This window comes from Microcaecilia unicolor, chromosome 7, assembly GCF_901765095.1.
Source record: "Microcaecilia unicolor chromosome 7, aMicUni1.1, whole genome shotgun sequence".
Taxonomy (NCBI): Eukaryota; Metazoa; Chordata; class Amphibia; order Gymnophiona; family Siphonopidae; genus Microcaecilia; species Microcaecilia unicolor.
The window spans coordinates 204461829-204477189 of NC_044037.1; the positions used below are offsets into that span (position 1 = coordinate 204461829).

The 15361-nt window shown below is 42.4% G+C and overlaps 1 protein-coding gene across 1 annotated transcript in view; it reads left to right on the forward strand.

Moving 5' to 3' along the window:
* TMEFF2 (transmembrane protein with EGF like and two follistatin like domains 2) overlaps window positions 1–15361 on the forward strand; it is a 452795-nt gene that overhangs the window by 399521 nt on the left and 37913 nt on the right. Inside the window, exon 8 of the mRNA XM_030210572.1 lies at window positions 13595–13718. Within this exon, the coding sequence (XP_030066432.1) occupies window positions 13595–13718 (124 nt within the window). The remainder of the gene's footprint in view (window positions 1–13594; window positions 13719–15361) is intronic.

A 15361-nucleotide genomic window follows, 5' to 3' on the forward strand; every position in this document is an offset into this window, starting at 1 on the left:
CTAATAAATAAATAAGTTAATTCTAAAACTATGGGCTCTGTTTGCGTGTAGGCACGCAAATTTTTTAGCACATACTAAAAATTAGCGCGTGCTAATGCTAGCGACACCCATAGGAATATAATGGGTGTCTCTATTGTTAGCGCATGCTAATTTTTAGTGCAAGTTAAAAAGTTAGCATGCCTACAGCGCGGCTTAGTAAACATAGCCCTTTGGCTTTTGTTCATCCAATTACTGGAGATAGATTTGAGTTATGCCAGTACTCCAATTGCAAGACTATCCATGTTGTGTATGTAATCGTCTGCCCATGTTGTGTATGTAATCGTCTGCCCATGCAAATTACTTTATGTTGGGAAAACAAAGAGCGCGCTGAATAAGTAGTGCCATAGAAAGAAATATTTCTGAGAAACATTTAGTGTTTTTTTTTTTCAATTTTTTGAGCTATTGCATTGCATGACTTGGCTTCCACATTTGCTGGATTTGGCTTATGCTGTGCACTTGAATGACATGGTAGATTTTGTCAAAAAGATATTGCACATTATTTACGGTGGACTTACATATGCACGTTTTGAACTATTTTTGTCACTTTTTTTCAATTTTAAGAATTCTTTTTTTTTAATTTTAACATGATTGTATTATGAGTTGAAGATTTTATTTGGACCAATTTTATTTATGATTTGTATGATTTTAATTGAATTGTTTGTTTATGTATTAGTTTTTATCCCTGATGCGGCCTATGGGCAATACGTGCCCACATCGAGTGATTGTTTTAACAAACTGCACATATTGTCTGCTTGCTTTTTTACTGCTGAAAAATCAGTGCCAGAATTTGCACATGGATCGGAGATCTGTGTATAACTTAATTGCTGATTGGTACAATTATTAGTGTTAAGCATTTAATTACATCAATGAGGGGCTTCTCCACCTCCCGTGCCTAACTGGTCTTGTGCGGGTCTCAAGAAGGGGTGTGGGCATGGAAGGAGCAAGGGCAGGCTAGGGGTGTTTCTAAAAGTTAGGCGTTGTTTTATTGAATAAGTCCTATCTGTGTCTAACTTTGGACAGTGATTTACACCTGCTTTTATAAGGCATAAGTCCGGCACCCAAAATTAGGTGTGACTTGCTACTATTCTATAAAGGTGACATGCCCTTTAAAGAGTGTAGATCATTTCCAGCACTGATTTCTTGGCACACCCAGCCCTTTCTGTGCATATAGGACAAGATTCTATATATGACGACTAAAAAATCAATGCCAAAACAAAATACTCCTGGGCATCTATATAAATAAAATCCCCCCTCAGACATTCTGAAGCTCACTCCATCTGTCCTGAACTCCTGTCCTCCTGGTAGGCTAGGCTATTCGGACTACTCACCCTCAGTCTCAGCCACGCCCATCTGGGCCGTAGGCCATGCCCCATCTGCACATAAAAAGCACCCTCAACATTCTAAAGCACACTCTGAGGCTTCAACAGTTCGTATGTTCGAAGCTCTGTAACCATTTTTAAGCACACTACATCTCTGCCCCGCCCTGACCTATCAGAAAAGGGAGGAGTGTCACAGCTGCACCGCTCTGACCTATCAATGGGAACTGAAACAGGAAAAGGGAGGAGTGTCACACCGAATGACGGACCTATCAAAGGGAAGTCAAATAGAAGAAGGGAGGAGCGTCAGAGGCCAAGGGGACGGCCATATCTACGTCTCATAGGTTTCCTTGCTTTCTTTTCAGTGTATTGCAGCTGCAGCCACTTAGGTAAGTCTAGCAAGCCTGTCAGCTACTGAATACAGAAAGCAAAAGATAGCATGTGGGAACTTGCTCCATTTTGTTCTCTGGAATGCAGTGATTATTATACAAATGGTCTTGCTTTCATTATTTTGGTAGGGGCTGCCTTCATGACTGTCCACAGTCCCCCCAGTCCTGACACCTGACAGGGGGGACAGGGAAGGACACTCACTGTCTCACATACGCACTCGCACACACTCATTCTCACATACACACACGCTTTCTCACAGACACACTCACACCCACTCTCTGTCACACACACACACTTGCACATTTTCACTCTCACACAGTCACTCTCACAGACACTCTCTCAAACATACACACTCCGCGCAAAACCATGCTAGCGCCCGTTTCATTTCAGTCAGAAACGGGCCTTTTTTACTAGTATTCTATAACATACGCCTAAATTTAGGCATACTTTATAGAATACAGCTAAATTTTTGCACAATTGTTAGAATACACTGAGTGCCTGTCTGCAATACTAAATTTAGTAAACCTTGGTGGAAATGCCAACGCCGAAATTAGGCGCGGATTGGGTGTATTCAGTAACAATGCGTGTAGATTTCAGAAATGCCCATGACCCGCCCATTCCACGCCCATGGTCACGCCCTATTTTCAACTATGCAACTTAGAATTTACCCACAGCACGTTATAGAATATGCTTGGGAGAGTTCTATGCATAAAATCCTAATTAATGCCAATTTGTGTCAATAATTGCTTGTTAAGTGGCAATTATCAGTGCTGATTGGCTTGTAGTTAAGTTGTGCGCACAAATCCAGACTACGACTTGATTTGCATGCGCAACTTAAGTTGCACTATATAGAATCCAGGGGACAGTTTTTATGTGCTTATGAGGTCACACAATTTTATAAAAGCCCTTTTCTGCATCTAAAACAGGCTTTACAATCTGAAAAAAAGCTTTATAACATTACCTACCTCCCCCCCTCCCCTGTAGGAGTAACTGAGGTGTGCACATAAGTGCATGAATGCCAAAAATCCACTAAGTACTATTTTGTAAATACATGCATATCTTATGGAGTCTGGTCAGAGCATGGGTGGGACTTACTCTTACACAAGAAACTTATATGCATAACTTATATTATTTTATATTTTTGCATTTAGGCAGGAACACTTACACCAGCTCTATGGCTAGTGAAAGTGCTCATGCCTAATGTAACCCGGTGGGTTATATTTCTTTTTTATTTATTTTTACCTGGGGTTCGGTGAGGCTCTGGGCTCCCGGAGATTGTTGGTGGCCAGTGCTGTGACTCCAGAAGCGGTTCTGGACTTCCTGCACGGAGCTGCACTGTCTGCGGCTTGCCCCAATGCTCTGAGCGTTTGATTTGTTTGTTTTTTGAGTGGGCATCGCTTGGGCATGTATGTGGGGTGCTGCAGCATTTAATTTGAGTGAACATTTCTAGTTTTATAAGAGTTTTGACAGATTTATGATAAAAGTATGTAAATATATTTAAATGTGTGTTTAAACATATAAAAAATACACTGTGTGTATAGTTTGATGGCACCAATGATTGTAAGATATTTTGATCTGATTGCACAGAAATTTAATGGGTTTTTGTCTTGAAATATAACTATTCTATTATTTCCTATGGAAAGTTATTTTCCAAAATGGAGATTGTGAAAAAATGTTAATTAAGGTCCATGAGGCAAACACCCTGTGTTCTAAAGCCTTATTGGCTAGCAGCTGGTGACTCAGAGACCCAGTATCCCTTGGCAACAGCTTGCCAGGAAGTGGAGGAGGGGCTGAAGACACTGAAGAGGAAAGATGTGTTTAGGAGCAGTGTTGCCAGGTGGGCGGTTTTCCGCGACTCGCCGCGGGAAATTTTTGCCCGCGGCGGGTTGCGGTTTTTTGGGCTGGTTTTTGGGCTTCAGGGCGGGTTTTTTTTCGGCCGCGGGGGGCGGGGTTAGTGACGTTTTGGGCGGGGCCGATGACGTGGGAGGCGGGGCCGATGACGTGGGAGGCGGGGCCGGTGACAGAGGAGGCGGAGCCGGTGACAGGGGAGGCGGGGCCGGTGACGGCGGGGGCGGGGCCGGTGACGGCGGGGGCGGGGGTGATGACGCGGGGGTGGGGGTGTCAGGGGCGGGGTTTGTGTTTGGGCGGGTTTTGGGCTGTTTCTTGTGCGGGATTGGGTGGGAAAAAAATTTTCCACCTGGCAACCCTGTTTAGGAGTGCATGACAAGGTTTCTAGGCAGAAAAGTATGTGAAAGTAAGTTTTTCTGTGAGCTTTGAATGCAGGTGAAGAGAGTTGAAGGTGAAAAGTGTTGGATTTGAGCAGAGAAAGAAAGTTCTAAAACTGATGGGTTTTTTGTGTACTGTTTAAGTATCTGAAAGGGAATTTCTTTGCTAGTGTTTAGTGGTGAAACACTGAATGCAGGTGAAGTGTGCTGAAGGTGAAAGGTCTTGGATTTGAACAAGAGAAAGAAAGAACTAAACTGTTGGGTTTTTTTTTGTTTGTTTGTGTACTGTTTAAAAGTTTTGCAGTTAAGACTGTGGTGGAGAGACCCTGTGCAAGGTTGTGTAAAACAGGTTTATGCAACTGGATTAATCCCAGTTAAGCCACTAGGAAAACTGGTCTCCAAGTTTAAGATTGGGCTTGCAGTATGTGTGTTCTGCATGGTCTGCTGGTGCATGAGTGTGGAAGATTGTATGAGTTTGGAGAGACCACGCTGCTGTGGGCAATGTGACTACAAGATCCAATGAAGAGTGCCCTTCCTTAGTTAGGGAACTCAGTACAAGAACAGAGAAACTATTTAAGGATATTCAATTATTATTTATTTTATTAGCAAGCCACAGTTATCCCTGAATCACAGCTACTGCTGTTCCTGCTGTTAGGAAGGAAGGTTTTTTTGTTGTTGTTGATTTCATTTAAAGGGTGAGACAGTAGGTTCCTGTACTGAAAGAGAAGATCCTGAGCTCCAACGTATAAGCAAGGAGAAGAAAGAAGGAGCTGCAAGAAAGGCCAAAGATAAGTCTTCACTCCTATGCAAAAAGGACCCTGAAAGGTCACAGTTTAATCTGACTTACCTGTTGTAGAGACGGAATCTGGGTGTTCACACCTAAAAGACAAAGTAATTCAAAATAATTGATTCTTGAGACACACACTATAAAGGAAATTTATAGATTGAGAGAGAACAAATAAGGTACTTGGGTTAATACTTATCTGTTGGTTTCACTTAGGAAATTTTCTGTTATTAGTTTATGTTTAAATGTATTTTTATGTTACAAAAGAACCTAATGATGATCCAAGATGGCTGCTAGACCAGACATGTGTTTTTGAGCTCCTGAGAACCCGTGTTTGTGCTGACAATACGGCACACTCCGCGTGTTACTATGGGGAAGAGGAAAGTAAAAACTATTGCTCCTACCTCCTCGAGTGTACTTGTTATTCCCACCATGAGTCAGCCTACATTGGAGAGCTTTGGAATCCGAACACTGGGAACACTGGTTCAAGCTTCAAGAAATTCCGCAACGCCAACAGCAGAACACAGCACTGAGGGAGTTACATTAAGCTTTCCCTCTGGTTTGACCTCTCCGCAACCTGGAAGGATTAGCGGAGCAGAATTTGGGTCGCACGAGGAGACGTCCGAAGTTGGTGTTCTCCCGACAACAGGAGGAGGTCCCGCTCTAGCATCTACTCCAGGTACTTTAACAGCAGAAGGGAGAATATTATCTCCCTATACAACCCAAGGAGTTTTTTCGCCTAGGTTCCGAAGCGGATCGATAAAACCTGAAAAAGTAACTATGGATGTTCTTAGGAATGCCATTCAGGGGGTAAACACGTCTCTCCAACAGATTTTTGATTCTGTTCAGGGGGAAATTAGAGAACTTAAAGTCAATTATCAACAAGTGTCGGCCAAGGTTGAAGGTTATCAAACTAAAATGGGAATTTTTTTTTTGAGCAGAATAGTGAAGTAGGCCACAGATAGAACAGCTCAGACTGCTTCCTACATGTAGGAAGCTGTCTGAGCTGTTTGAATGTGAACTAGTTCACATTTTATTTTATTTATTTATAATTTTCAAAAAATAAATGACAAGTTTCATTATACATTGTCAAAGCAATATAGCAGTAATAGTACATGAAAATACAGGGATTAACCATAATTCCTAAAGAGAAAAATTTATCAGAATTTCTAGAACGATCTGTAGAATCAGAACGAGCAACACTACTAGTAACCTTCGCCCTGGAAATGGACAGGAATATAATTTTACGTACTTATTTCTGCCATATTAATGCTTCTTTTATGGGTGCAAAAATACAGATTTTTCCTGATCTTGCTAAGGAAACACAAATTAGAAGGAAAGAGTTAATGGTTTTTAAACCGAGAATTTTTCCCTGGGAGGAACTTTTGTTGTTAAATTTCCTTGCAGATGTATTATTTCTTTAAATGCTGTTAATTACCTTTTTTTTTAGCCCTAAGAAGTTGCAGGAATTTATAGTAGCTAAGGAGAGTACGAGAGAAACTCCTGTGATGGTACCCCTTAGTTAGAGTGCTGTAGTAGGCTTGCATGAATCAATGTTCCTTCCGTTCTTTTGAAATTTTGTTATTTCTTATCTTCTTTAGAATATTCTAAAGTATATATTGTTTTATTTCCTAAACTCTTGGATCAAAAATTGTGGACAAATTTATAAGAGTTAATTTCTTTAGAAGTGGAATTACCGCTTTATAGTTATTGTGTTATTTCTATACATTTGAATGTTTTTCATCTGAATGTAAATTATATTAAAATTATAAATAAATAAATAAATAAATAAAACAAAGGAACCTAATGTGTTAAGAACATCACATTTTCCATACCCCAAATTGGATTTAAATAAACCACTAGTAACTTGTACTTACCATCTGTCTGGTTACTGGGTCCTAAAATCCTTTTAGTTTTCTTTCCTCACCATGGTCTAGGACTTTGGAGGCGAGGTTAGTTTAATTGTCTCCAAGCTCAGAGGTGAACTGCAGGCTTGAGGTATTTGGCCACGGGTAATAGTAGAGCTTACAGGGTCTTCTGAGATGAGGAAGCTACACTAAATTAAAGGTGTGTATGTACCAGTTAGGCTAGGAAAGTAGGCACCTAAGTATAGGCACAGTGTTGTAGAATTACCGCCCACTTGCTGCCTTGATTATTGCTGTGGTCCCTTACACGTATCTTGCTCTATTTCAGCTCAATGACAAAAAGCACAATGGCGTTTTACAGAGTTGTTGTTTTAGCACTTCCCCCTCCCCACACACCATTTCTGTAACTGCATTATCTCCATTTTTTTTTAATTATTCTATATTGTAAGTCAAGGCCATTTTAACTTTTTCTTTCTGGACAAGAGAAGACTATGAAGTATATTAACTCTGACTTAACTGGAGGTTGAAAACAAGTCTTATAAATAGGGTTTGTTTATAGTGGAGTCTGTGGTTATATCAATGTATAAACTTGGTTAGATGTTTGTTTCCAAGTTAGTGCCAGCTCAAGTAACTGTGGCACCCTGAGCCAACTTCTGGTTGGCTTTGCCCCTCTCTCTCAGGCCACCCTCCCCCTGGTCTATGTTTATATGCGATTGTTTCCTCCTGAGCACCAGCAGCATTTCACCTAATGTTACCCGCACCAGTCCTGGTGTCTTCCCTCTGCCGCACCCTTCCCCCTTTGACCTAACTTCCTGTTTCTGCAGGGGTGCAGCGTGGCAGAGGGAAGATACCAGAGTTGGTACGGATAGCGTTAGTCTTCTTCTGAGCACTGGCAGCATTTCACCTATTGCATATAAAGGTAGCAGAAGGATGGCCTGAAAGAGAGGGAGGGTTGCCGGACCCGGGGAGGTTTTGGCCGCTGCAGAGGAGCAGTCGAGTTAGGCTTTTAGTGCCCTGGAGGCTTAGCACCTTGAGCCAGTGCCTCACCTGGTCCATGCCTTATTCTAAGTACAGATCTGCAGTTGAAATTCCTACACATCTTGAGGTACAAATGTATTGTTGAATGAGTAATATATGTACAGTATGCTTTAGTTCCTTGATTAGCTCTACATACAAGGTTTCATGCTTAATTATTTTTAAATAGTATTGTGTGTAGTTCCTCAAGTTTTACATAAGTAATCTCCAACAAAATTACCTTTTATGGCCTCATCATTACTGCATTGTGCAGTGCACAGTAGTTATATATTCAGTAGGCATTATGTTTACCAGCACTGCTGACACCCACTTGACAAATGATTGCATTTGTTTGGCAATTACAACCAGTAAAATCATATTATATGAGTCACAAAATACATCTTCTCATATAAATACTGAGAAGACTGAAGCTTTGAAAATATGAGGCTTCTGCTGAATATTAAAAATAGCATGCAGAAGCAGGAAGGGCTGAGGTGAAGGGAAGAGCTCCCTTGCTGTGAAAGTTTTAGAAATCTGGCTGCGATGGGGTTTCTCAGAAACAAATTCTCACATTCTGCTATGTTTAGAAAGGGCCTTGACCTAAATGTGCAGCGTTCACATTCAGTTCTAGTTGCCATGCAGCAATCAAGATTATGCAAAACGAAACAAGGCTGGCCCCACTGCAAAGCTCGTTATGACTTGATTTGCTGTTGAACATCTGCTGCCTTGCTTTTCAGATTTTTGCATGTACACCTTGGTTATGAGAGTTAGTAAGTCATTTTACATATACATGGAAATGGGGGTACTGTTACATGTAGATTGTATACATGTGCAAATGGTGATTTCTGAAAGTTGCTATTTCTATGTCTAGATGGCCAGGATGCAGAGATTCCAAGGGGGCATGGTTTGGGCGATCCAGTTGGTATCTTATTGTGAGCATGTGTGCTTTGATAAATTTCTGTGCCAGCCTTTGCACCTGCTTTGGGGTACGTGCAGGTGGCAGATACTAGGGATGGGCTATTGTTTGCAGTGAGACATCCTATGTTATTGCATATTGTTACCAAACGATAATGAGCAGAATAGACTAAACCAGTGGTTCCCAAACCTGGTCCTGGAAGCACCCCAGCCAGTCAGGTTTTCAGGATACCCACAATGAATATTCATGAGAGAGATTTGCATACCAAGGAGGCAGTGCATACAAATCTCTCTCATGTATATTCATTGTGGGTATCCTGAAAACCTGACTGGCTGAGGTGCCTCCAGCACCAGGTTTGGGAACCATTGGACTAAACGTTTGTGCTCTGCTTGCCAATAATAATGTGCATTCTTTGGAAATAGTGTGCGCAATCCCCCTGATTCTATAAAAGCTGCCAAAAATTCCATGTGCAAATTTGGGCACGCACCCAATTTGCACATGGAATTTAATTGAATAATGAACTAATTATTGCCAATAATTGGCTTTAAACAAGCACTAATTGGCACTATTTTACACATGGCTCAAAAAAGGGAGCATGGAAATGGAAGGGTCATGGACATCTTTGAGCAGAGCGTAGGCATGGTTTTGCTTTACATGTATAATTGGGGCACAGTGTGCAAATTTAGGTAGTCATTTGCACCATGTTTTCATTGATGCAAATGGCCACGCCTAAATCTATGCACAACCCCAGCACCTAAGCGCTATTCTGTAAACCACGCCTAACTTTAAGTTCAGCTTATAGAATAGCGCCTTTTTGGTGCATATATTTTAGGCGCCATATATAGAATTCTCCCCTATATAGAACGAGGGTGCACTATTTCCTGACAGACGAACCAACATGTATATGTGAACTGCTGTGCATGTTCAAAGTCATCCATGCATGCACTGCTGATCAGGAAAAAAAGTGCACCTTTCCACTTAGGGCACACTATTGTCAGTGACTAACAAAACAACCAAACAAAAACAAATAAAATGAAAATTCCTGGAAACGACACAGGAAACAACACAAAATTAACATTTTCTGGCTTACCATTCCTTCCTGCTATTGAGACAGACATGGTGAAGCCACTGCTTGCCCCGTGATTGATAGCATGGAATGTTGCTACTAATTGGGTTTCTGACAGGTACTTGTGAGCTGGATTGGCCATTGTTGGAAGCAGGATACTGGGCTAGATGGACCATTGATCTGACTCAATATGTCTATGTTTATGTTCTTCAACTACAAGAGGCATATGCCACTGGAGTGTGTAGTCTGCTACAAGGGGCTGTAGTGCCACTGGAGTTGTAGTCATGAGCTGAGAGAATAGAGGCCTGGAAGGCAGGTAACCTCGAGTGTGGGGAAAAGGGGCCAGAAAATGTTCGTGTGGAAAAATAAATACCAGCATGTGTCCCTTTTCAGCCTGAGACCTTACCGCCGCCCGTTGACTTAGCGGTAAGGTCTCATACGCTACCTGGGCGGTAGGCATGCAGTGCACGCCCACTGCAGTTTACCGCTGGGTAAGCACCATGCGGTAGAAAATAGAAAATACTTTCCACTACATGTTTGAGGCACAAGCCAAATTCAGAATTACTGTCCGGGGCACGCGGTAGCTTGGCAGTAATGCTGATTTGGAATATGCTAAACGCTCGTAAGCCCTTATATGCCTTTGTAAAATGGCCCTTAAGTTTTTATAGCTAGGGTGATGGAGAGTTAAGTGACTTGCCCTTCGGAGCTACAGTGGGAAATGAACCCAGGTCACCAGGATCAAAGCCTGCTGCACTAACCATTAGGCTACTCCTTAACCCCTCACTTTATAAGCATTTTCTACACTCAGAAAACGGATGTTTGTAAAATTGCACAGGTGCACAGATACTGTATAGAATATGTGTGTGTCCGCATAAACTACATAGATGTAGCTGTGCCTTCCTCAAAACAGGTGTAACTATGCAAGTGTATTTGTGCACTACTGAGAGCTTAAAGACACATACAAAAGTATTTTGAGCAGAAAAGAGGTGCATTTTTGAACATTTTATAGGCGCACCTATTATAAAACTAACACTTTAAAGGCCGGATTCTGTATGTACTGCCGAAAGTTAGGCACCAGGAAGATCTTCACGAAGCCGTATTCTAAAAACAGCACCTGACCTTTATAGAATAATGACATAGCATGCAGGTTACGCCTAATTTTGGGCACCGCATTTACGCCTAGTTCCATCAGATGCCCAAAGTTAGGTGTGAATAAGCATTATTCTATGACATAGCACCTAACATTTGGAAATGCCCAGGCCCCTCCCATGACCATGCCCCCTTTTGGGTTGCACATGGAAAAGGTTAGGTGCCATGTTATAGAACAGTGGCGTAGCTACGTGGGGCCTGGGCCCCCGTAGATTTCAGTGGGGACCCCCCCTCCCGGTGAACCCGCCCCCGCCGCTGCCTACCTTCCGTTTTGCTGGCGGGGGACCCCACTCCCCGCCAGCCGACGTCCTCTCCCGTAGAACGCAGTGGCACTGGCAGAGAAAAGTCTTCTTCCTTGCATGCTGACGTCCTGCACGTTGTATGTGCAGGACGTCAGACTCAGAGAACAATTCTATTCTCTGAGCCTGATGTCCTGCACGTACAATGTGCAGGACGTCAGCATGCAAGGAAGAAGACTTTTCTCTGCCAGACAGTGCCGCTGCGTTCTACGGGAGAGGACATCGGCTGGCGGGGAGTGGGGTCCCCCGCCAGCAAAACGGAAGGTAGGCGGCGGCGGGGGAGGGTTCGCAGCGGGAGGGGGGTCGGCAGAGACGGGGGGCGACAATGGCGGCGGCAGGGGGGGCTAAAATGTGCCCCCTCCCCTCGAGCTGTGGACCCCCTCCCATGCAAGTCTGGCTACGCCCCTGTTATAGAATGGCCTGCAGAGGAGATCCACATGCAACTTCAATTATGTACATGTTAACACCAATTAAGTGCCTCATTGGTTCTTGTTATCACCCATTAATCAACTGAGTTACACATGGATCTCAGATCTGCCCACAAATTCTGGTTCCAAACTTTGAGCAACCTGTATAGAATCAGGGAGTAAGTGTCTGTGTGCGTACTTTGTCCCCTTGTAGATCCCTGGGCAATTGTGTAAGATCCCACTGTAGTACATAAAATGCTGTTTCTACTCTTACAAGTCCATGATACAGTGGCAGAGATCAGAAGACAGTCAAAAGCACGTGAATTAAAACTGGCCTAAAGAATTAATATTTCTAAATGTACAATTATGTTTCATGTCCTAAAGGTATGCAGAGCTGCCAAGTTACCAGTTCAAGGAGGGAGATGTTTTAGCCAGCCATGGCTTTGAGCCTATATCCCAAAGCAGTGTGGGATTTGTAGTCCCTGATTCTACCCAATGACCCCATGATTCTGTAAAGGTTGCCAAAATTTATGCGAAAATTTAGGCTCATTCCTGATTTGCACATATAATTTAATTGAATAACAAGTCAATGAAGGGGGAGATTCTATATATGGTGCCTAAAAAAATCAGCGTGGAAATCAGTGCCAATTAAGCGTATTCTATAAGCAGCGCCTAGATTTTGGTGTGGTATATAGAATATGTTTATTTGATATCTCAGCACCTAAAACTATGCGCCTCCATTTACACCAATGAAAATGTGGTGTAAATCCCGGTGCACAGATTTAGGACGCACTGGGCCATGTTCTGTAACTACGCACGTAAATTTCAGAATGCCCACAAAATGCCCAGTTCCCTGCCTATAACCATGCCTCTTTTTACCTGCGTGCGTTAGAAGTTAGACGCGTTGCATTACAGCATGTGCTTAGCAAGTTGTGCATGCAAGTCACTTAACCCTCCATTGCCCCATGTAAGCCGCATTGAGCCTGCCATGAGTGGGAAAGCGCGGGGTACAAATGTAACTAAAATAAAATAAATGTAAATTCGAATTTTTGCCAATTAGTGCTCATTATTGCTTGTTAAGAGCTGGTATCAGTGCTGATTAGCTTGTTAAGCCAATTAAGTTATGTGTGTTGTTATATAATATGCTTGGATTTCGGTGCAGATATCGAGGCTCGCTATATAGAATCCGGAGGTTAGTGCCAATAATTGTCTTTTTAACAATCAATTATTGGAACTAATCAGATTTAATAGGACCCAACATGCATAAAATTAGGCACAGGATCCACGCCTAAAATGTACACATGTTCCAAAGAAGGGTACGGAAATGGGAGGGTCATGGGTGTTTCAGGGCGGAACGGGAGCATGGCTTTCAGTTACGTTCATAACTAGAGAATAGTGTTCCACATGTAAATTTAGGTGTGGGCATTTGCACCACGTTTTTGTTGGTGCACATGGCCGCTCCTAAATTTACACATGACTTTCTGCTTAAGCGTATATTCTATATACCATGCTGAACTTTAGGCGCAGCTTATAAAATACTGCCTAAGCGGGGTTTTTTCAGCGATGATTTTTAGGCACCTCCTTTCCTGTCTTAACTCTGCCCTGCCCCATTTTCTCCGCCCTTGGCTCTTCTCAATTTTTTTTCTGCTTTTGTTCAATTTGAACTGTTTCCTATTTAATTTTGATTTTATTGTGAAATGCCCTGCTGTGCTTTTTAGCCCAATGAGCAGTATAGTGAATGTCCAGAAATAAATAAAAAATAAATTGCTGCAGGTCTCATAGTGCATCAGGGTGGACTTGTCAGAAATCTTGGACTGACTTAAAATCTCACATCTCTAACTGCTTGACAGCTCTGGTTATACAGATCCAAAAACTGAAACATCATAAACTGAACTTGTGGGTCAGCTATTGCATGTTAAGATTCTACTTTTAAAACAGAAAAATAGGGCTTCTGCAACCTCGTAGAGGATTTTTTGATTCCTTCATGGAGGACCTATGGAATAAAACACTTACTTTGTGGTAGAGTGTCTACATTACCTCTTTCTCTGTTGTTACACTCAGATATCTTGAGTGCTGCATGCAGACTACCCTTGATTTCCTTAAAGGGTTTCTTTCTCTTCACAGAGAATGCAAATAAATTAGAAGAAAATGCCAGAGGGCTCTACATCCCTTGTCCTGAAAATTATGATGGCTACTGTATGCATGGAAAGTGTGAACATTTGATTAATATGCAGAAGCCATCTTGCAGGTAACAACTGCCCTTCAACTTAACATGTGACAACTGCCCCGCTAATATCTGTAACTTGGATGCTTTGTGAAAAATAATTACTTTTAATAGGAAAGAAATTAGTAAAGTATAGCAGAACATCAGCTTAGAAGACTTGTAATATATCATGGTAGCAAAGCCAGCCTAACCACTGAGTCAACACAATTTTTTTTTTTTTTTTGTGGGGGGGAACCATCAGTGTAGCAGTCATAATCTTGAAACAAAAGACTCAACATGGCCGGCATGGAACTCTGATCACCCACATGAATTAAGGCCTGCACATTCCACCTCCTCCGAAACAGGAAAATTGAAGACGGCAAGATATGACAGGCCTTAAGCATGCATGAATGTTCAAGGCCCCATGCCAGCTGTGCTGAGTTTTGTTTACAGACACAGATGCTGCGCCAGTGCTGCCCACCAAATGATGTCACCCTTGAGAGGGTAGGGAAAGTGAGGGGAGAAGCTGGATGTCACAGGGAAGAGGAGGGAAGGGAAGGAGTGATGCTGAATAATTGAAGGAGGAGGGAGGGAAGGTAAGGGGAGATGCTGGACAGTTTGGGAAAAAGTATGAGATACTGGACACCTCCATGGGGGCACGGTTAGGGAAGGGAAGGTGAGGGATATCTTGGAAGGGGGATACGGTAGTGAAGGGAAAGAGTGGTTCTGGGCTCCTCAGGGGAGGAGTTAAGGGAGGAAAGGGTAGATGCTAGACACCTCAAGGAGAATAAGGTACAAATGGGAGATACTGGACACCTTGGAAGGATAGGATAGAGAAGGGAAGGGGATATGATAGGCAGCATAAAGGGGTAAAGAAGGGGAGAAGATTGGCACAGAAGATAAGGAAGGGGTGATAGTGGATACTTGAAGGTAGGAAAGGTGTGATGATGAACACCAGAAGGAAGATCTTTGAGCTGCCTCAGAGGAAGGGGTGAGTGGCTTGCACCATCAGATACCTTTGGTCTGTCTCAGTAGTAATGCACAATCAGAATTTCTGGGAACACAGAACTTCATTGTTTGTTAATTCATATTTTTCACGCCACTTCCAGCAGAGTACTCCACATCTCACTTGTCTAGTATGCCCGTCATCTTTTTAAGTGACTGAAGCAGTGAAATGTCATTCCTGTTAAATCTCCATCCAGCAATTTACATTTTGTGGGAGATAAACATTGAATTTTTGTTGTTGTGCTGCACTAGCTAGCTACTATAAACTCTTACTACTTTTTACATTTAGGTTTCCTTTTAATAAGGGGCACTAACGGATTTAGCATGTGCTAACAAATTAGTTTGCATTCAGTACCATGCAGCCCATAGGTATACAGTCGGCTACATGGCATTTAGTACATGCTAAATCTGTTACTGCACCTTAGTAAAGGACCCCTTAGTCTGAACATGTACCCCTCTGGCTGTCCTTGACCTCAAACCCAAAATTCAAACAATATGTGAAGTCTATCTATAAGATTTGTATAGGTAGCTAGCTATGACTTAAGGAACTTCCAGTGGTAAAAATCCTAGGGCCTGATGTTCAAAATAGCTGAGTGACCAAATTTATGCTCCTAAATTAGGAGCTTAAAAGTTACGCTTATAAATTTAGGCCTGTCGTTCACTTGCCTAGATTTATTAGCTTA